The sequence below is a fragment of the Mirounga angustirostris genome, unplaced genomic scaffold (assembly GCF_029215605.1).
Source record: "Mirounga angustirostris isolate CCGP_5_RB_7025 unplaced genomic scaffold, mMirAng1.0.hap1 SCAF_17, whole genome shotgun sequence".
NCBI lineage: Eukaryota > Metazoa > Chordata > Mammalia > Carnivora > Phocidae > Mirounga > Mirounga angustirostris.
In genome coordinates, this window is record NW_026991725.1 from 11961220 (window position 1) to 11983255 (window position 22036).

Below are 22036 nucleotides of genomic sequence, written 5' to 3' on the forward strand. Positions count from 1 at the left end.
AAGCCAGCATGGAGCCCCTCATGCGGCTCGATTCCAATACCCCAAGAGTGGGATGCTCAACCGACTGCGCCACCCAGGCGCCCCTACTTGACTTTCTTTTTTAAGGATAAAAGTAAATGGGGACATTTTTGTTCAAGTTGTTATCATTAGATTGATATCAAGATGAAAGTAGTAAATTAAGTTTGCTAATTTGAAAATAATGGAACTTCTGTATTCAGCGCCTGTTAAGTGTCATACAAATTAGGGAACTAACTTTCCCTAAATCAAGTCTGTGGCCAACCACTTGTTGTAAATAAAGTTTTCTTTTGAACATAGTTGCACTCATTCATTTACATATTTTCTATGGCTACTTTCATACTAGAAGGACAGAGTTGAGTAGTTACAGCAGAAAATAGAGACTGGATGGCCTGCAAAGTTTGCCAACCACTAGAGATATATGAGTTTTGTGGGGGGGGGGTAAGATTAGGGTGTTTTGATACCTTTTCTCTTCTGCATCCCACCTTTCTTCAGAGTCCTATATCCCTGACTACTGAAGGAACTTATTCATAATTTTCCTTCAGCTACCCTTATCCCACTGTAGATCCACTCCCCTACATTTCACTCCCAGAATCATCCTTCCCAAATTGAAATCTTGACTCCACTATTTCTTAAATAAAATCCAAATACCTCTTGCCCTGGCCTTTGCCAAGTCTGATGGTTTTTTTGGATATGCTGAACTAGTTGCTCATCATTTCCATCTTCTATCTATGCATTTATATTTAATGTAGAATATCTGAATATATCTAAATTGGAGTGCCTTCTCTCCTTCTCTGTAAAGTATATCCTACATCAAAACTTATTTCTAGAATCCAGGCCCTTCCTACATCTCCAACTTCACCATCTCCTTTTTACCTCTCACAGAAACTTCATATATTTCTTCCTTTTTCTTAACCACTGTGCCTGGTACATAAGACAGTTATTTCACTTTGTATATATTACATTCTCACAAATTTCTTACATGTCTTTTTCTCCTGTTAGGCTGTGAGCCCAAAGATTCTTTCTTTCTTTCTTCTTCTTCTGCTTTTTTTTTTTTTAAATAAAAATCTTATGCACAGAAAAGAACAAGCAGGTGTGTGCAGAGTTGTTACTTCAGACCCTGAGACCAAGTCTGGCTCCTTCCTCTAACTTTTCCCAAAGATTATTTCTTATTTACCTCTTTATTTCTAGCGCCTAGCATGGAACCTCATGAATATTTGTTTAGTGAAGGATTGGATTAATAACTTCACCTACAATGTATAATGTTTGTTTTTATTTTTACTATTTTATGTTTATTAGGAGGCAAATTAATTTAGAAAAATAAACCTGATTCATATAAATTTTTTGTAGCTTTATTAGGGTGAAACTGCCTAGGTCCTGATTTTTGACTTGGCACTCTATGCTGCAAGGGATAGAATTCTCTGCTTCTAAAATGTATCAAATCCCTGATAGGGAGTTTTGATCAATATTCACCATGAAACTCATCTGTAGAATAAAATTTTTAATTTATAACTTGATATAAGGTAAATTTGCTAACAAGACAAGTAATTCTATTTACATCTGGTGATATGTGTGTGATACTAGATAAATCCAAATAGTTTCTTTTTTTTACCCCCTTTTAAAAAAAATTTAAATTCAATTAATTAACATATTAATCCAAATAGTTTCAGTCCTGTTTGTGTTTTTCCCTATCCATTTCTAGGTACAAGACATCTGCTTCAGCCATGACTGTCGCTGGGTTGTGGTTAGTACTCTCCGGGGTACTTCCCATGTTTTCCCCATCAACCCTTACGGTGGCCAGCCTTGTGTTCGAACACATATGTCCCCACGAGTTGTGAATCGTATGAGCCGTTTCCAGAAAAGTGCTGGGCTGGAAGAAATTGAACAAGAACTGACGTCTAAGCAAGGAGGTCGCTGTAGCCCTGTTCCAGGTCTATCAAGTAGCCCTTCTGGATCACCTCTGCATGGTAAACCTAATTTTTTCCTCTCTCCACTGACCCCTACCATCCTTCTCTTATTATCCTTACTTTTTGAGATATGGGATAAAATAATTAAAACATTTTTCCACCTCATCTGTTCATGCAAAGAAAAGATCTTAGGGTCATTCGAGAACATTTTTTTTTTTAAAGATTTTTATTTATTTTTTTGACAGAGAGAGAGACAGTAAGAGAGGGAACACAAGCAGGGGGAGTGGGAGAGGGAGAAGCAGGCTTCCTGCCAAGCAGGGAGCTTGATGCGGGGCTCGATCCCAGGACCCTGGGATCATGACCTGAGCCAAAGGCAGGCGCTTAACAACTGAGCCACCCAGGCACCCCTCATTCGAGAACATTCTTAATTTATTAAGTCATTTAATAAACTGAAGCCAACATAGGAATGGTGATCTTTGCCATGCTAACTTTTTTAATATATAAGGCATACTTTGTGTCATATGTATGGAATATGAAGTTCAAGACTATTTTCATAAATTTATAGATTAAATCACATACCTATAGATTTTTTCCAGGAAACTCTGTCTTATCCAGAGTCGGTACTACAGTTCATTAAGAAATATTCATTGTTGGAGAGGAATAGTCATAAGTTGTGTATTTTAGAGCAGCATTTGCGTTTTTTTTTTTTTTTTTTAAGATTTTATATATTTATCTGACACAGAGAGAGAGAGAGAGAGAGAACATAAGCAGGGGGAGAGGGAGAGATAGAAACAGGCTCCCCGCTGAGCAGGGAACCCGATGCGGGGCTTGATCCCAGGACCCTGGGATCATGACCTGAGCTGAAAGCAGCTGCTTAACCGACTGAGCCACCCAGGCGCCCTTTGCGTTTTATTTTAAAATACATCTTTTTGGGATTATGTTTGTGAAATTAATTCATGTTGTTCTGTGTAGGTTTACTTCATTTATTTCCATTGCTCTTACATAGTCCATTGTACAAATATGCTTCTACTTATTTATTTAACTATCCTTTTTACTACTGATATTGATATGTATTTGATGGGTTTCTGGTGTTGGGTTATTATATGTAGTGATGCATTGAACATTTTTGCACTTGTTTCTTGTTGCAAATGTGTACTCATTTTTTAATGGAAATGCTGGGAGTGTATGTGAATCTTGACCTTGGAAGATAATATCAGAATGGTTGTGCCATTTTATTTCCACTGGAATGACAAAAAATTATTTGTTTACATTAAATGACATTTTTTCTAAAGCATTGCAGGTTCTCCTTGACAGATGACCAATTTAGGTTTCTAAGAATAGGGAATTTTATAGAGAGAGATTATGGTTACTACAGAAATCAATTTTTATTTATTCAGTTTATCTTAAATTTACATAACATAAAATTAACTATTTAGATGTTAACAATTCAGTGGCATTTAGTGCATTCACAATGAACCACCACTTCTAGTTAGTTGCAAAATGTTTTCCTCATCCAAGAAGAAAACCACGTGTTCTTTTTTTTTTTTTTTTTTTAGGATTTATTTATTTATTTGAATGAGAGAGGGAGAGAGCACATGTGTGGTGGGGAGGGATAGAGGGAGAGAGAGAGAGAATCTGAAACAGATTCCGCATTGAGTGCAGAGCCCGACGCGGGGCTCAATCTCACGATCCTGAGATCATGACCTGAGCTGAGACCAAAAGTTGGAGGCTTAACTGACTGTGCCACCCAGGTGCCCCAAAACCACATATTCTTTAAGCAGTTACTACCTATTCCTCTCCACCGAAGGCCCTAGCAACCACCAATCTGCTTTCCGTCTCTGTGGATTTACCTGTTCTGGATATTTCATATAACTGCAATCATACAATATATGACCTTTTGTTTCTGGCTTATATGATGTGGTATGTTTTTGAGGTCCGTCCACACTGTAGTATTTATCAGTACTTCATTCCTTTTTATGCCCGAGTAATATTCTACTGTATGTATATATCACAGTTTTAACTATTCTTCCAGTGATGGACATTTGGGTTGTTTCCACCTCTTTACTGTTTTGAATAGTGGTGTTATGAACATGGGTATGCAAGTATTTGAGTACTTCTGTAGATCTTTTGGCTATATACCCATCCTTATTTGTTTTAGCTTCTGCTTAAACATACATCTTTTTGTAATACCTAATCAACCCTAGATATGTATTTTTTGTAGGAAGTTTTAAGATAGACTGAAAACGTATGTAGGAAAATGGATCCTGGGGAGAAATTCTGTAACTCAAAAAAAATTTAAGACTTCTGTTTTCTCTTTAGATGATGCTTTATGCTTTGGCCCCATTATTTTTATAAGAACAGTTGTTATTTATTTTTACTTAATTTAACTAGTGACCCATGATCTTCGAGGTTGAAAATCTTTTAGAATCAGTCCTAGGTGAAAACAGTCATTTTAAAAAGCATTTGGAATTAAAAAAAAAAAAAGTTTAGTAAGCTATGGGATATTTGTATTTTCAGCCATTTGCAAGAAATATTACTTAGAAATAATTACTTAAATTTTAGGTGTAACTATTTTGTCATATAATTAGCTCATAGTACAGGTTCTTTGAGGACCTTTCTCTTTGTGTTGAGTATTTTTCTCCAATTAAATTTCACCAGACACTTTATGGAGAAAGATTCAAAATGCATGTGGGGCAACTAGGTTGACCTGAGAACAGATATAATAGTAAAAAATGAGGAAGGATTTTTAGTCCTCACATTTATATATATCCAGAAAGTCTTTTGAGCTTCTTTTTTCTTCCTGTTCTTCCTTCCCTATTAAGCTTACCACATACCAGGTTTTGTGCTAGGCTTTGGTTATAATGTACACAAAAATTTGAGGTAATCTCTGCTCTGGTGTATTATCTTCTAGTCCAGGGGAAAAGGCAGATATTAAATTTCTGTGAATAAATAATTTTCAGTGTATTTTTGTAGAAGGGTGCAAGGTGCCAATCAATTAAGGATTTGTCATTTGTGAAAGAACACATAGTTGAAGAGCAATACTCGATTTCTGAGTAAAAATGTATGATTTTCTCTCAGCTTGGTGATTTCACAGCTCTCTTCCTTTTCTTGCATGAAGCTAACAAGGCATCTCAGAGAAGAGATTATACCGTTTGACAGTACTGCTCTACTTCACAGACCTTTCGAAAGAAGGAATTTCAGGAGGCATTTTCCTCCTGATCACGTGTTAAAATTTTATTATGTTGGAATGTCACCCCATTATTCTGTATAGTATTTCTCATTTTTAAAGTGTAGATATTCAAGTGATGGTCATTTTTCTCCATGTCCTTTTTGTGTTTTACATGTCAAAACAAAATGGGTATTGTTGTTGGTTAGTTCTAAAAATGATGTATTTACAGTTTGTGTGGATAAACAGTCTGATGCTGGTCAAAAACAATGTAAACCTTTGAACAGGGAGGGATTCATCTTGAAAATGAATCATGCTTTGGCGGTATTACCGTTGTTTGTCTGTGCTCTTTTTAGCAAAGTAAAGGAAACTGTTAAATAACAGTTGATATAGGGATATTTCCTTTTTACTCTCTGGAGTCAATCCAATTTAGGTTAGGATTATTTTATCTATTTGCCTTTTTTTTTTTTTTTAACAGAGGATGTTGATTTATTTGAAATATATTCTCTCTAAATATCTCCTTCATTTCCTATCTTGTTGCCTGGACTTTAGTCTCTCTGAGGGTTCTTAACTTAAGATCCATGAACATGCATAGGGAGAAATTACATCTTTGTGTTTACTATCCTCTAACCAAAATTAAGCATTTCTTTTTATTTTGAATATAGATAACACATGGCAGTAATATTAGTTGTATTTGTGACATTGTCACCAATAAAAACACATGTTTTCATATCACATTATATTTAAAAAATATGTATCTTGAAATGTTTTAAATTACTCAACATATTTTGAAATATGCTCATCATTGCTTGTTATATAATAATATGTTATATAATCATTGTTATATAATATTACTGATTTAAATATTTATTGCATATAATACTGTAGCAGAACTTAATTTTTAGACTATAATGATGGCTATGCTTCTATATATATAAAATTGTTTTTTTTTGTAATTCTATTTATTTTATTCCATGCATTTATAAGTATTATTCTGAAAAGGAGTCCACAGGCTTTTCCAGACTGTCCAAGTAGTCCTTGACACAAAAATGATTAAGAATACCTGATCATCATTTCTTACCTCATCTGTTTCAATAGCCTTCAACCTTTTATGACTATCACAAGCATTTCCTTTGTTAACCATAAATATGATCTTCCACTTTTCTGCTTAAAATCTTTCAGTGTCCCATCATTCTTTGAGAATGTTAGAGAAGATCCCACCTTACTTCTAACTTCTTGTCCCACCATACCTAGTTTTTTGTACCCTTCCCTGAATATGCCACATGTGTTCATTTCTTGGCGCCTTTCCTATTTATGTACTTTTCTCTATTTGAAGTAATTATCGCCCTCCCGCCTTGAGTGCCTACTAAAACCCCATTTCATTTTGAGCTAAGCTAAAAATACTACTTCATCTCTTAAAAATCTCTTGATGTTGTGTCATCTTTATCAGCCTTGACATTGGCACTCCGAAGACACCCTTAACATATTATAATATGCTACTTGCTCATCGACATGCCTGTGTCTCCCGTTAGATTGACCTCCATGAAGATAGGGTCTTTTCCTTGTTTGTATTTTGTATCTTGACACTTTGCATCGTATTGGTAAAATGTAGACTCTGAGGCTTCGAGCCAAAATTTTCAAACATCTTTAGACATTCTAATAAAGACAATATAGATTTAAATCATTACTTGTCAGGATGAAGAGCTTTTCATTCATGGTAACATTGCTTTTCATTTGAACAGCTGTGAGATACATTCATTTATTCAACAACCACTAATTAATGTTTACTATGCCCGGGCACTGTTCCTGAGCCCTAGGAATTTAGCAGTGAACAAAGGAGGAAAACATCCCTGTTCCACGAAGCTAACTTTCTAGTGGAGTGATATGAACAGTGAACAGAATGAATTGGGAGGTAGCTTTATGTGCTATGGAGAGAAATAAAGAATGGAAGGGGGATCGCAATTTGAAATTAGAAAGCTTCCTCCAGGCTTTATTGAGATGGTAACATTTGAACAACCATCTGATGGAAGTATGGGAGAAAGTCATGCAGGTATCTGGGGAACAAGTTCAAGGTAGAAGGAACAGCCAGTATAAAATCCCTGCACTGGGAATGTGCCTGAAGTGTTCAAGGAAAGGCAAAGAGGACAGTGTGGCTGAAGCTCAGTTTGCAAGGTGCATACTAGAAGATGAGGTCACAGAGGAAATGTGGTCAGATCATGTCAGCCTCTGACTTTTACTCAGAGTGAGACAGAGAAGCTGTGGAGAGCTTTGAGAAAAAGAGTGATGTGGTAAGCCTGTGTTCTAGCAGGATTGGAACAGAGATCTGTATTGAGAATTCAGTCTTAGCTTGACAAGGGTAGAAGCCTAGTGAGACTGGTTAGGAGAGTATTGCAAAAATCCAGGTGAGAGAAGACAAGGCTTAGACTGAATTGTTTATAATGGAGATTATGAGTAGTAAATTTTATTCTTGATACATTTTTGATGGTAGGGTCAACAGGATTTCTGGTATATGTTGTGTCGGGTATGAGAGGAGAGGAGTCAGGATGACTGGTAAGGCTTCTGGCCTGAGCAGCTGGAAGGACGGGGTTACCTTCAGGTGAAATGAAGAACACAGCGTTAAAGCAGGTTTGGGGATAGGGACAGGATCAGAAGTTCTGGACATGTTTAGTTTAAGATGTGTCTTTGACGTCCTAGTGATATTAAGTGGATACTTGGTCCTAGAAGTCTGGAGTTTGGTGGAAAGGACTAGGCTGAGGATAAATGTTTGGAAGGCATAAGTAAAGCCAAAAGCTAGATGAGATCATTTAGTGAGTTGAGTGAGTATGAAAAAAAAAAAAAAAGAAGATGAAGATGTCCCAGGATTGAGCCCTGGGCCTTCCACCAGTAAGTAGCTAGTGACATAGAAGGAAAACCATACATGAGAAATCCTGGAGGCCAAATGAAAAAAAATTTTTTTTCTGAGAAAAGGGAGGGAACCATATGTCAAATTCTGCTGATAGGTCAATTAAGATAAAGACTGAGAAAAAGATAGAATACCATTAAATTTAGTAACATAGAGGACGTGCCTGGGATAAGAGCAGTTTGGTAGAGTTAGGGGCCTGATAGTGGATTTTGGTAGGACAGGAAGAGAGAAATTGGGAAACCAGTATTGAGAAGTCTTTCAAGAAGCACTGATATAAAAGGGAGCAAGGAAATGGGGGAAAAGTTGGAGGGAAAAGAGAAGACTGCTGTTGTTTCTTTATAGAATCAGGAAGTGAGGATGGTGGTAGGTATTGGGAGCTTTAAAGAAAAGGGTCAGAAATTTGTCCTCTAGGAGAACAGCATTTCTTCTACCAGTTAGTAAATTTGTGATGAATGAAGAAATCATTTCTTCCATTATTATTTATGCCCCATGCAAATTTAATGACTTGCCTTTGCTTTCCAGCTCGGACACCTTGTTCCTACCCCTGAACCGCTTTCTGCTTATTTCTTCAGGTAAATGATGAATGCATCTGTCAAGCTCAGCTCAGCTTATGATGCACTTTCTTGCTCTTCACATAAAGTGTTTAACTTTATGTATTTACTCTTTCTGTATGCTCTTTATCTGTACTTATTGCTTACTACTTTCTACCTTTTTTCTTCTTTTTTCGATGATCTCCATTACAAAGTTGTAACTGGCTTGGGGAGGCAGTTAGAAGACCTGGAGCCAGACTACCTGTGGTAGACTCTATCCCCTATGACTTCCTAACTCTGTATCTTAGACAAGTTGCTTAATATACCCCTGCCTCAATTTTCTATCTATAAAATAGGGGGATAATATTACCTACCTTTACAGATTTACTGTCCAGATCACAGCAACTTTAAGTAGTGTTTGGTACATATCAAATCCTCAGTAAAAGATTAGCTGCTCTGATTACTGTTTATTATTGAGGGGGTATGCAGGACTGATTCATTTTTCATACTTTGGTGTAGTGCCAAATAAATAATTTGACAGAATAAAAGAATAATTTGACAGAATAAATGAATAAATAAGTAATTTGACAGAATAAATGAATAATTCATGGAATAGTGAGTAAATGAAATATAATTGTGACTTTATTATGTAGAGGCTTTTATAGCATTATTGGACTCAATATTGATAAGTGGACCTTTTTTTAAAAGATTTTATTTATTTACTTGTCAGAGAGAGAGAGACAGAGAGAGAGAGCACAAGCAGGGGGAGCGGCAGGCAGAGGGAGAAGCAGACTCCCCGCTGAGCAAGGAGCCCGATGCGGGACTCGATCCCAGGACCCTGGGATCATGACATGAGCTGAAGGCAGATGCTTAACTGACTGAGCCACCCAGGCATCCCGATAAGTGGACTTCTGATATTGTTTCTGAAGTGAAGGGAGATACCAACACAAACCTGAAAGTACGAGCAGTAGTATTCCTTCTCTTGCATCTGTTTTTACTCATTTTAATATCCTACATCAGGAAATACAATTTGATTGATTTATTCACCTATTCTTGAGTCTTTGCATTTCTTTACTTTACAAACTAGTTTTCCAATATAGGTCCAGGAATATGGCATTCATTATGTGATAGGGCTCGCTTTTTTTTTTTTTTTAATTTTTTTATCCTGCTGTTTCCATCGAGTTAACAGAGGGGTTTTGGATTCACTTCTGCAGTTGTCCAGAGTTTCCGGAAGTGTCTCCTTTCCCATCAACTCATTGTTCCTCAGGAGAGGAGTCCTCTTTGAGTCACAGCTTTTGGCATCTGAATTCCAGATTCTGCTTTTTCCAAATGGAGCTGGCTGATGAGAACGAGACCTCTAGAGGGGCCTCCAGGTTTTAGTGAAGCACTTTTAAATAACTGGTAGCATCACTTTTTTTTTTTTTTAAGCATCTGTAGGATGCATTCTTTTTACCACTCAGGAATTGTTTATAGCCTTTATTTGATGGTTTTGTAATTACTTGCTTTTGTTGATCAGTAGTTTTCTCAATACAGATCACATTACAATTGTAAATACAAAACAACCACACATTTCAGCCTTGTATAGTTTCACCTACTTAAGACAATCAATAATAATGTGATGTTTCTTGACTTCTCTTTCCACAACACTGTTTACTTGTGGATTGAAGTTTCCATTTATGTTTTAATTTTTGCCAAGAAAAATCAATCATGTGAACCGTAGCTCTGCTTTAAATTTTATGCCTCATCTCACATAGAGTGTGTGTATATATATATATATATATAGTATGTACACGTTAACTGGATGAAATCTTCTCTTCGGCTATCTTAGTTTACTACCTGGGTTTTTACTGGTTATGTGTACTTTATTGTTTTAGTTCAGATTGAAGTTTTGTTTCTAATTTGTTCTTGTTAGATCTAATAGTGTTCCTAGTGAATTTGTTTTCTTATAAGTTCTTTTATCATCCTTTTTACGATATTGCAAAATTACAATATTATGCTAGTCTTTACCCTTACTGTACACCAAAATCGTATGTATTTTAAATATTTTCATGTCACTTCCTATTGTTTCTCAGAGAGAGCAGATGAGTTCTTTAGGGAAAATGGATGGAAAAGAGAGACCTCATAATTAGTACCTTACTGAAAATAAGATGCTTTCATTTCAGAAGCACTAACTGAAGACACCATCTATTAAGTAAAGATAGCAAAGTTATTTTAATAGACTATTTTATAGAGCAGTTTTAGGTTCATAGCAAAATTGAGAGGGAGATTCAGATAGCATAGTTTTTGAGGTAAATAAAATGAGCTGTGGAGTATCTTTAAAAACTCTTATATTGCTTTTAAAATAAATGTTAAAAATGTAGTACTATAAAAAGGGATTGAACTCTGCTAGAACATTTTATCTTTTTGTCTATTTCATTTGGAATATGCCACATTGTTTCCCTGTGAAAATTTTCTCTTAAGTGCCACACAAGATGGTTAGCAATTGAAACTAACCTGGAATTTGTTCTTTTGTTTTTCACTGCTCATGAAATATATTCTCTCTCTCTTTTTTAGGTTGGCAAATCAAACTCCAGGTTTTTATAGTTTTGCTTTTAAATGGTTAATGACACATGCCTCTAGAGGGCGATCTTTTCTAAACTTTCCTATGATTGTAATCATGGCAACCCTGGCATGAACCTGGTGTGCTACGGATGTTGATGTCTTATAACATTTTATAATAACCTGGCTTCCTTTTTATTATGTTTTCTATGATTTATTCCTCAAAGTCTTCTTAGAGAATCAGACTTGTGAAATATATTACTGTTAATTAAAATCCATTTTTAGTATTCCATCCAGATACCTAGCTTCTATGAATGAATTCAGGTAGTTGAGTGGAGGCAAACTTTTTAATCATTTGAATAAGTGGTGTCTGTATGTTCTAAAAATTCCTTTCTTCGATTCTCTATGTATTGCTGTTCAAGGACTTGTTATCTCCATACTTTATGGGACCAGAGTGATTAAACTCTACCATTGAGGCATTATTAGAGTATCTCTGTTTCTCTTTTCTACATTGATTGGTGTTTTGTTGTTTTTCTTTACCTATTTAATGTAATTTTTATCAAAGTAATATATTTATTGTAAAAGTCAAATAAGACCACAATTTTACAATGAAAAATGGCACTGTCTTGCCCCACCCCTTTCCATTCTTAGGTGTCATTCCCCAGAGGCTTCTTCTTTCCATTCTTCATAGTTTCTTCCTTGCTGTTTTCTTTTTTGCCCCTTTCTGGAAATCATGTTAGTTGGATGATGGATCTCCGACATTGAACTGTCACTTCCTTTTCTATTTTTCTGTTTGTCTTTTTGTTTTACTTTATGAGAATATCCCCAACTTTGTCTTCTAACCTTGTTGTATTTTTATTTCTGCAACATATTTTAGAATATCCTTTTCTCCAAATGATTTTTTTTCTTATGACAGCCATGTCTTTTTTTATAGATGGAATATTCTTTATCTCTTTGAGATATAGATACAATTTTAGAGGCATTTTTTTGCTTCTTGCATTATCTCTATTTCATATGAGTTCCTTTTTCAGTTTTTTTTTTTTTTTAAGATTTTATTTATTTATTTGAGAGAGAGAATGAGAGACAGCATGAGAGGGAAGAGGGTCAGAGGGAGAAGCAGACCCCCCACTGAGCAGGGAGCCTGATGCGGGACTCAATCCCGGGACTCCAGGATCATGACCTGAGCCGAAGGCAGTCGCTTAACCAACTGAGCCACCCAGGCGCCCCCTTTTTCAGTTTTTTTGTTGTGATCATTATCTTTCCTATTAGGACAGTGGTCCTCAACCCTGATTGTACATTATAATTTACCCCAGGTAGATTTAAAAAGTACTGATGCCTAGGCCCAGCCTCAGACTGATTAATCCAAAATATTGACCTGAACGTCTAGGAATCCTTGGCAATCATTCTGTTTTTTGTTTTTTTTTGGACTTGGTTATCATTCTTATTTTTATTTTATTATTGAAATGTTATTATTTATTAATTTACTTCATTATTTTATTTTTATTCAGCTGATCACCACATCCATACCAAAGAGCTGATTGGAAGTTCTTTGAGCATGAGTAGGTCATGCCAGCTTCTAGTTCCCACTGATCCCTCAGGTGGGACTGGCAGTTGTATTAGGGAACCCCCAGTCAATAGTATTTGTAGATCTTTTCACTTAGACTGGTCAGTTTTCCCAGAAAGGAATCTTCTGTTTGGGGTGGGTCTGGGGGTGGTGGGGGTGGAGACTTTCTGACAGTCAACCTAGAAGTCAGTTTTCAGGGATTTGAGAGTTCTATTACTTCAGTCTAGTGATTAGAATAACAACAAGAGGATTTGAAATACCTATTTGCCTGTTACCATTGCCTTACTTCCACTGAGGAAGACAATTATGTAAGAAATTCTGGCTCAGATTCCATTGAAACAGTTTTTTCAAAATTTGGTTTTAGAGGGGCACCTGGGTGGCTCAGTCGTTAAGCGCCTGCCTTTGGCTCAGGTCATGATCCCAGGGTCCTGGGATCGAGCCCCGCATCGGGCTCCCTGCTCAGCAGGGAGCCTGCTTCTCTGTCTACCACTCTGCCTACTTGTGCTCTCTCTCTGTCAAATAAATAAATAAAATCTTAAAAAAAAAAATTTGGTTTTAGAAAAAAATGGAGAGGGAGAAGAGAGTAGAAATTAGACTTCTTAGGATACATAATGACCAGTGTCTGAATGATTGACCCAAATAAACAGATTTAGAAATTATCAGAGTTGGGAGTAGCAGCCATGAGTACTCTTGAACTTAAAATCTGAGCAGGAAGTAAAAATCTGATTGCTGGCTCATAGTTTATAAGCTACAAAAGGGTAGGGAGAGTGGGGTTAGGGCTGTGGCAGGGTTACACATACTGAGAAATAGAAACTATTATGGTTCTTAGCATAATAGTTCTTAGCATAAAATGATGCTTAGAATTTGGAAGAGGATGAGAAAAGGAAAGGGATTTAAGGTTCATTGAAAGAGTTATTAACATTGGATGATGTGTTTTTGCAGGTGAGAATATTGAAGCTAGAATGAGGCACAGGAGTGAAACTATTTCCGAATGGATAGACTGGAATTAATGTGGGCATTGTTGTTGTTGGCAGCTTCAGAAGAGACAGGCTATTCTGTTTTCATTCTTAGTAGGGAATGCTTAATGAATGTTCAATAATATTTCACTCTTGCCTAATTTTGGAGTGGATTGAAGTGTGTCCACATTTGATAAAATCATGGATAAGAGAAAATATAAAATGACAGTACTGATAAATGAATATGGTTTTTGGCAATGATCCAGGTGATTAAGAAAAAGTGTTTCTGCTAAGGCAGGAGAATTACAGGGAAGGATATGGTGCCCGGATATGGTCATAGTATCACTCTTCTTTGTGGTTCTCACTCTCAAAGACTTTCTATCAAGGGAGTTTTTATGTACACAGGTAAATTCCTGGTCTTGCTTTTGGAAAAATAAGTTTTGAAAACAAGGACTTGAACAGTTTATTAACACTTATATGATGTACTTTGGGGTTTTTTTTTTTTTTTGGGTGAACTGTTCTTTCACAAATTGTTGATAATTTAGGCAGCTAAATTGGGTATGGGTTTCCTGTTTTCTTCTTGAGCAGGACATGTAAGCATATTTTGATAGAAAGATATTTAAATGTTTTTAAGCTGGAAATAAAATATATGTGAATATAAAAGGTTTTATCTTCCCTGCTGTCAAAAATGCTGACTTGGCCCTTTTGCACTATACTCCCAACTTTGTATGGTTGTTAAAATCTGTTGCTCTTTCCCATCTGAAGGAAATGCATCTTTGACACTTCTCATGACCTGAGTCATGATGCTGAAATAGAGCCAGAAAATATCCTTAACAGTCATGGGTAAAAAGAAGGAAAGCTTCTGTGTGGTGGGGGTGGGGAACGGGAAGGACGTTGTAGGGAGAAGGGCATCTTTGCTATTGATATTCCAGTTTACATCTTTTTGATTATTAGGAAAGTTGCTTACGTTTTACTGCTGTGCTGTCAACAGAAAATACTTTGATTTATATTTAATTTTTCCTGAAGTATACGATGTTTATTTGAAAAAGGCAAGTTTTGCAAATGTTGAATTAAGTCATTTTGAATCCTCCAAGTCTGAAACAAATGCGTCTTAAATCTTGCAACTTATTTAATATTTTGTCTTGTTTTGTGTTTGTTTTTATTTCAGAGCCAACTCCCAATTCTTCCACATGCTATATGTTCAACAGTTTTAGTAATAAAGTTGTATTTGTTGAATGATGCAGATAAGTTTATGTATTTTTTTTTCCTTTGGATAACGAAGTTCATCCTTCTGTTTGCTCTGCTGACATGATGCAAAATTCATTGTGAGATAAGGATGGGGGATATGGGCATAGTATATTTTCAAAAGAATTTCAGTGAGGATTTATTTACACTTTGGGAAATTCATGGAACCCCAAATTTGGTCTAAGTGATGCTAGATTGTGGAGATTTTTCACCAGGTTTAAAAGTCTACACTTCTGAGCGCTTAATCTTAAAACGCTATTTGAGCTTGTTTCGGAAGAGTGGGAAATTTTGAGGCTGCTTAACTGTATTAGATTTAGGACTAATTTGAATCTTAAAGTGAAAGACCCAGGAGTCTTTTCTTTTACTCTCCTTACTTATAAGAGTTTGCTTTGTCATCCCTAGTGTTAAATATAGTCTATTTACTGTTTTGTTTGGTTTTTCATTGTTGTAAGAGTAGCAGGCAATCGTAATGTTTAAAATGAATTAAAACTTGCTCAAATTTATTAAATATTAAGAGTACCAGCTCTTATAAGTTTTCATCTCAAATCTCGGAGCGCTCCAAGAACAATAAACTAATGAATTTCCCACTTGGGGGGGATTTTTTTCATTCATTTTATAAATTTGGGTTGGCTGTGTGATTGAGACTAAATTGCAGAGAGAAATGTAGGCAAAAGATTTTCCTACAATACATTTCAGAAATGCCTGTCCCATATACCTTACTTTGTCTCTGAAACTTTTCAGACATATTTCTTAATTTTCCCCTGTTTGTATTCTTGCATCTTATAAACGATGTTTCTAACTCTTGATCTCATCTCCCTGTCCAGGCTTATTTTTACATTCCAGGACTCCTTATTCTAAGCATGCTGTGGTATATTTTCAGTGTAGCTTAGGTTGTTCTTGCTGTATATGCAGTTTAGCAACAATTCGTTCCTTTTGATTTTTAATTTTTAGCTTTCAACTTTTTAAATTTAATTGACTTTATTTTAGATTTAAGGAAAAAAAATAATCAGACTTACATATGATAGCTGTGAGCACATTAAGATAATAAACTGGTGAAAATGTATTCAGACTACAAAGGAAAACCACCTCACAGATTTTTAATTATTTATAAACATAAATTTGTGTAAATATATAAGAAATAAATTTATAAATATTGAGTAATTAGTAGCATTTCAGTTCTCCAGAACATGAAGTTTTAATTCTCCTGATGTGTCATAAGCACTAGCGCAGATCTCCATGCAGGCTACCTTGTATGTAGTGGGATGAAGTGATGACGAGGTCATGAAAAACCTCAGCCCCCATCTTGCAAAAAAAAAAAAAAAAATTGCTCTCTTGTTTCTGGTCGGTTTGTGGGAGACTCCTCTTACCTTCTTACCTTCCCCCCCTTTCCCCCAAATACCTATGTCTGTGTAGCCACGAACTGTTTAGTTGAAGAGCGACAAGTGTTTTTGCTTGAAATGCATAAAAATTTGCAGTATTTTTATTTCATCATCTGTCACTCCCCCCAAAAAATGTTACAGGGAGACACAAGTCAATGCCCAGTGAGAATCGCCCTTGAACTCTTTTTCTGTCTTGAACTTTGTCACTGTAAACTGTTTGGTTGTTGTTAAGCATCTTTTAAAAAGATATGTGTATATTATTCATTTTCTTCTAATTGTGTGTTCTACTCTCCTTGGCTCCTGTGAACAAGCATTGCTTCCGCCCAGTTTGGTATGTGGGTCAGAAGTCACTGTTCCTCACCAGGGCACTGCTGCTTCCTTTTCCTACTTGAGTAGATTACAGATTATACTGGAATACGCCTGAGAAAAGGTCAAAAAGGAGGGTGAAAGTCCTGGAACCGCAGCTGGGAAGCTTGTCGTTCTCATCTAGGAAAGGGGGAAAAAAAAAAACAACAAGAGAAAGAGAGAACAAAATAGAGAAATAGAGACTCCCATCCCAACCAAAACAACCCACATTCAGGAAATTCCCATTTGCACAGGATACTTTTTATATACTCTGAAAGGATTTTATTTGGTTCTGATTAAATAATTATCGAGTGTTTGGCTGAGAAAGCTTTAATGTTAAATTAGATGGCAAGCGAGAGCTAAGCAGTGTTTTTAACTTTTCAGAGCCCAGACTTCCAGCGATTGTTTCAAAACAAGCTACCATTGTGCTCTTTTTGACAGAGTCAAGAAGTCGGGAGCTTTTCAACTACAGAGTTAACTTAGTTAAACTCACAGGTATATTTTGGATTTTTATCCCTGTCAGTTCCACAGCAGGATATTAAAAGCAGACCAAAAGTTTTGGTCGTCTGTGGAAAGCAAAAAAGCATGCGTGTGCGTGCGCATGTGCACACGCCCCCTACAAACTCATTACCTGGTTTTTATTTGGAAAGATATGTAGGGGATAGAACGTCTATATGAGGTCTGAGAGCAGGGAAATCGTTGGAACGAGAACAATAATAATGGGATGTTTGGGAGTGGAGGTCTTCCTATGGAATTGCCTTCTTGGGGGTGCCAGGTTGTTACATGGACATTGGCTTTCAGTGGGCATCATCAATCCAATTACAAAATGTAATAGTTGAAAATATTAGCAGACCAAGGACACTGACGGGGAGGCTTCTATCCTAGACCAAGCGTGGATCTTGTAGATGAGTGTGGAGAGGTGATGAGAAGAGAATTTGATGCTCTTGTAGGAGTCTAACATATAGGAAAGTTTCTTACAGTTAACTTGCAGAAAAATGGAGTACCTGGAGTGAATAAGGTCTGTGTCCATGATAAGGATCAACAAGTGAGAAGAAAATGCAGGCCTCCTAATCACAGTGCTTTCCCATAGGGTACCATCAACACTGCCTCATGTCTTTTTGCTTTTTCACAACTGTATCTTTGCCATTTTGTACTTATCCCTGCATCCCTAATGACAGCAAAAGACAATGCTCCTTTATCCTCCAAAAGCTCCACTTGGTTTGCTTCATTCCATTATAGTTCCTAGTCTCTTACACCTTCTGTTCCTAGAAGACTCCTTTGACCACCACTGGCAACAGACTGTAAGTTTGTGCTTCTAGAAACCTACCCTAAAAAGTTTTTTCTTTCTCACCGACGGGATACTGTTTTAAGGTACTTTCTGATCTACAGCTCTGATCCCTTGATTGCCTGATGTCATTTTAACTGCTTTTATTCACCTTGGTTCACAGTATGGTAGGATAGGGAAATGTTTTAAAGTAGGGGAGGAGGCATATAATTATATTTATGTCTTACTTTTCTTCTTGGTTGCATTTAAGAAGAAACGTATGCACTCACAGATACACTGACATTAACTTTAATGTTTAGCCTAATCTGAAATGGTCAACACGTTCGGGATCTTGCTGGCCGCAGAAACTTCGTGACGCTGGCACTCTGCCACATTCACATGTTCTCACATCACTGCATTCAGAAGCTAAGAATACCAGCCTGGCAGCTTCTGCGGAGAGGGTAAAGATAAAACAGAAAGGAGTCTAGCTTTGCAACCGCATTACCTGAGAGCTGTTGCTGATGTCTTTTCCACAAATGTTCACGTTTGTCAAAGCCCAGTAAATCTTGCAAAGTTTATTTTCCTTGTAGCATCTGTGTTTTATAAGGGGTCTTTTAATTTGTTTTTACTTTGTCTGCAGGGATTTCTTTTGTCCGGAGTTTTCAGACTCTGTCTTTTTTTTTTTTTTTCCTGTGGAAGTGAGTCCATTAATGATGACTGGTTTGGGAATATGCCTCTCTGCAAAGCTGACCTGACAAGCTGTTCCTTTAGTGCAGCAACAAAGCCCATTGTTATTTTGTCTCTTTACTTTTATCCTCAACTTAATCCATTTTTCCTCTGTGTTTTTATAGTGTAGAATGTCTGGGAAAACGTACTTGGGGACAATGCCTAAATGATAAGATGGCATTTTGAAGTTAGCAAAACTTCTAGTAAGCACCTTATACCAAGTCAACTTGACACACAGACAGTGGTGCTATGTATGTGTTAGCGTGGGGATGGAGAGTTCCTCAGTATAAGGTACCTGCAGGTATTCTTCTGACAGAAGGTAGAAGGAAAAAAAAAAAAAAAAGAGCACATGAGGTTGTTTTCATGACTCCTTTTTCAAAAATGCGAACTTGTTCAAGTAAACACAGAAAGTCAGTGGTTAAACCCCAATGTGAACTGTTCTGGTTTCGTGCTTTGTATTCTAACAATAAAAACAATAATAATTTAACAAATAAACAACCAAAAACAACAAAATATCATAGCTTTAAGCATCAAGGGATGTTTTATAGATTCTGATTTTTAAACGATTTTCTATTCCCACATAGAATTCCTGCTTTAATTTATTGAGAAACCATTTTGTTGGAACTTGGGATTTTTTTCTCCCAAGAGAACTCTGTCTATCTTGGGGACTGGTAAACCTCTAAAGGATCAAAGCTCTTGTGGATTTGGATAAAGACCCAAAAGCCTAAGGCTTATAGAAGTTTATCTATATAGAGTAAGCCCAAAAAACTGGGATGAGAGTCTTAGAAGGGCTTATTTTCTCATGAGATTTTTGGGACTTCCTCTGTTTGGATGTGCCAGAAATACTGTGAGAATATCCATTCTCATGGCATTTGTCACTTACAGGTCTTGTCCCAGCTGGAATTCAAAAGTATAATGGTGTGTGGAAATATTATATGTATTTTAAGGTTTCATGAATCTCACTAAAACTCCAGTTAAACCACCTCTGCTATTTTCATTGTACTTATACAATTAAGAGAAAGGTATAGTAAAGAACAGTTAGTGGAGATGACATTTAACATTTGTATAGTGACTCTTCATTGATCTTGGACATTTTTAATTTCGCTATTACTATCCTATATATGCCTGAGAGGTGGAGCAAAGATCTCTCTCTGTCCAAAGGGAAATTGAAGGATAAAACAGAAGGACAGACTTAATCCTCATCCAAGACTTGGGATACTACAAGTTTCTTCCTGCTGAACTTCATTATATTAAGAGGCTTTAGGCCTAATGAAAAAATCCTGGCTTGGAAATTTAGGCTTGATATAACCATAAGGAAGTGTCTGAAGATCTGTTCAAAAGTTATCAAGTCTAGGCTCCTGCTTAGTCAACATGAGACTAAGCAGAATAGCTAAAGCCATGGATTCCAGCAGCTGGCTATCTTCTGAAGTTTTGTGTCCCCTCCAAAATGAATTTTTTTCTATAGATCATGGGGCTGTATTTTCCTGTGCTTCCTGGACATGGGAAAAATATATTTATTTCATTCATTCGGTAAACTGTTGAGCTGTCAACAATTAGTAAGATACTGCCCCTAGTCTGGAAGAGTCTCCAGATTTCCTGGAGGATAAATCTGGAGGTTTGTTAGTTCTAGCTGCATTTTCAAAGAAAATCCATGACATGAGGGATAGAGGAAAATTATTTTTAACCAAAGACTTTGAACACTTGAAAAGGGGAGGAAAGGATCATTATAATTTTTTTATTAAAGATTTTATTTATTAGAAAGAGAGAGCAAACTCACAAGCAGGGGGAGCAGGGAAGTGGGGGGCCAGGCTCCGTGCTGACCAGGCAGGACTCGATCCCAGAACCCTGGGATCATGACCTGAGCTGAAGGCAGACACTTAACTGACAACCACCCAGGTGCCTCTAGGGTCATAATTTTTGTGTGTTTAATTTATTGAGTATGAACTTTCATTTTTAAATTTGGTATCTTTAATCTGTATTTTTTTACATGTAGCTCCCTTACGTGTCAGCTAATGATATTTCTTGTCTAAGCCAGTTCCCTCATTTTACTAACCGCTGATGTTCACACATCTTTCATCTTATCCTTTATTTTCTACTTGAAAAGCAACAGTATAAAGATACAGGTTTCTTCCTCTGCGCTTAAAATTTGTATACCTGTCTTCTAAGTTGTCCCTTTAAAACAACAATGAAAATGTCTCTCTTTTTTTTTTGTTCCTGAAACATTTTGCAAATATCTTTGTTACCATGTTTTTCCCATTGTAAATTTTTTGCTTATATACTTTCTGTCTCATTATGTTATGAACTCTTTAGGAGGCCCTTGGACTTACTCATCCAGGACTAGAACAGGGCCTCATACTGATAAGGCTCAAAAAATGTCAAGTGAAAGCATGAATATTGATGAAACCTGTGTTTGGTACACTATCTCATCTTGATGTCTACAGACGTCAAAAGAATGTCTTCATTTCAGCCTCCAAAGTTCTTAAATCTGTGTTCTATATCCATTGCCTTGATCATCTCCTGTCAACATTTCCTTTACTTATCCCTTTCCACCTGACTTTCCCACCTTTTGGCTGAAACGACCCTACTGAAGATTACCAGAGTTAGTAAGCTCTCTCTGAGTTCACCTTCCTGAACCTTGTCACCCTTGAGAGTTTTGTTAATCCATTTATTCTTTCATTAAAGCTATTTTTATAAATTGCTTGCCATGTCCAATAAAATATAAGACAGATGATACCCCTATGTGAACATAAATCTACCCAATTTACTTTACTTTTTCAGATGGGCTGGGTGTTGGAGGCTACATCATAAACACAGACAGCGAGAGTAAATGACCGCAAACTTGGGTGTTGCTTGACCCAATACAGTAGGGGACTGAGAGGGATAGGTCTGAAGCACCTTGTAATGTTCTTTGGAGGTTGCACTTCATCCTGGTGGGCCAGTGAAGGGTTTTAAGTTATGGCTAACTAAATCACAAGATTTGGAGCTTCTCAGTGAATCACTTCATTTTTCTAGGCCGCTCATCCTATCCATAAAGTTCAGTGATCTCAAAATCTGTACTGTTTCCTTGCTAAAGAATTTACCTAAGTTCCTGCTCCTCTGGCTCAATTAAAAAGTTCTTTTAAAACTGAAATCATTTTGGGCGCCTGGGTGGCTCAGTCAGTTAATCGTCTGCCTTCGACTCAGGTCATGATCCCGGGGTCCTGGGATCAAGTCCTGCATCGGGCTCCCTACCCAGTGGGGAGCCTGCTTCTCCCTCTACCCACCCTCCCCTGCTTGTGATCTCTCTCTCTCTCTCACTCTCTCTCAAATAAATAAGATCTTTAAAAAAAAAAAAAAAACCAAGGGGCGCCTGGGTGGCTCAGTTGGTTAAGCGACTGCCTTCGGCTCAGGTCATGATCCTGGAGTCCCGGGATCGAGTCCCGCATCGGGCTCCCTGCTCGGCGGGGAGTCTGCTTCTCTCTCTGACCCTCCCCCTCTCATGCTCTCTCTCTCTATCTCA

At 36.8% G+C, this 22036-nt stretch overlaps 1 protein-coding gene across 9 annotated transcripts in view; it reads left to right on the forward strand.

Moving 5' to 3' along the window:
- BCAS3 (BCAS3 microtubule associated cell migration factor) overlaps positions 1–22036 on the forward strand; it is a 599947-nt gene that overhangs the window by 240036 nt on the left and 337875 nt on the right. For all 9 annotated transcript variants that reach the window (XM_054510917.2, XM_054510920.2, XM_054510919.2 and 6 more), the window contains one exon: positions 1718–1982. In XM_054510917.2, the coding sequence (XP_054366892.1) occupies positions 1718–1982 (265 nt within the window). The remainder of the gene's footprint in view (positions 1–1717; positions 1983–22036) is intronic.